We start from the raw sequence: 1,109 nt of genomic DNA, 5'->3' as shown, positions 1-1,109 counted from the left end.
GACAATGATACCGGCCCACAGAGACTTGGCCGCAGCCAACGGTAGCTCCGTCCACGTAGAAAGCGAAACCCAAGCCCAATACAGACTAGGGCCCCTATACGGAACCTACAAGTTTGTAGTGGCACGCCAACTGAGCCCAGAGGTCATCATCGGCTGGGACTTCATGCGCGACGTTGGACTGACGCCAGCACCGGACCAAGGAATTCTCCAACTCCGAGAAGGGGCCACCTTGAAGTTTCTGCCGGTGGATGGAGCACCGCGGGTCGTGGCGGTAGCCCAACGCCAACCCGATATCCACATGTCGGAATCCTTGGCAGCATGGCAGACCAGAGAACTTAAGTTACTGCTGGAGGAGGCAGCATTCGCCTCGGATCAGGTACCCTTCGGCAGGGCCACGGGCCGTGAACACGAAATCGTCACGACACATGAGCGGCCAGCGCATCTACCGCTTCGGCGAACTTCGCCCAATCAAAGAGACATAGTTAGGACGGAGGTTGAGAAGATGCTGGCCCAAGGTGTCATTCGACCATCAAAGTCCCCGTGGGCATCGCCAATAGTGCTCGTGTCCAAGAAAGACGGATCGACTAGATTCTGCGTCGACTACCGCTCGCTCAATGATATGACAAAGAAGGACGTGTATCCACTGCCCAGGATAGACGACATACTCTCGGCACTGGAGGGCGCCAAATACTTCTCCAGTATGGATGCTGCGTCGGGCTACTGGCAGGTGCCCATGGCCTCCAACTCCATTGAGAAGACGGCCTTCATATGTACGGAAGGCCTCTTCGAGTTTCTGATGATGCCGTTCGGACTGTGCAACGCTCCCGCTACGTACCAACGGATGATGCAGAACATCCTCAAGGAGCTACTCTGGCGTACCTGCTTCGTCTACTTGGACGATATTTTGGTGTTTGACCGGACTTGGGAAGAGCACCAAGATAACCTGCGAGAGGTGCTTCGTCGGTTGAGGGAAAACGGCCTCTTGCTGAAGGCGCCCAAATGTCACTTCGGCATCACCACGACCGCCTTCCTTGGCCTTGTGGTAAGCGACGACGGCATCCAACCGGATCCAGCAAAGGTGGAGAAGTTAAAGACCTATCCGATCCCCA

The 1,109-nt window shown here is 56.0% G+C and overlaps 1 protein-coding gene across 1 annotated transcript; it reads left to right on the top strand.

Annotated features, from left to right (window-relative positions):
- Positions 1 to 4: 4 nt before the first annotated feature.
- GNI_238610 (putative reverse transcriptase family protein) lies at positions 5 to 1,001 on the top strand (the record flags this gene model as incomplete). The annotated part of the gene is made up of 1 exon (XM_011136430.1): positions 5 to 1,001. A coding segment is annotated over one exon (997 nt), but the record flags the coding sequence as incomplete, so codon positions are not given.
- Positions 1,002 to 1,109: the final 108 nt, after the last annotated feature.

The sequence above is a fragment of the Gregarina niphandrodes genome (genome assembly GCF_000223845.1).
Source record: "Gregarina niphandrodes unplaced genomic scaffold scaffold00843, whole genome shotgun sequence".
NCBI lineage: Eukaryota > Apicomplexa > Conoidasida > Eugregarinorida > Gregarinidae > Gregarina > Gregarina niphandrodes.
This window is presented reverse-complemented; position numbering and strand designations above follow the sequence as displayed.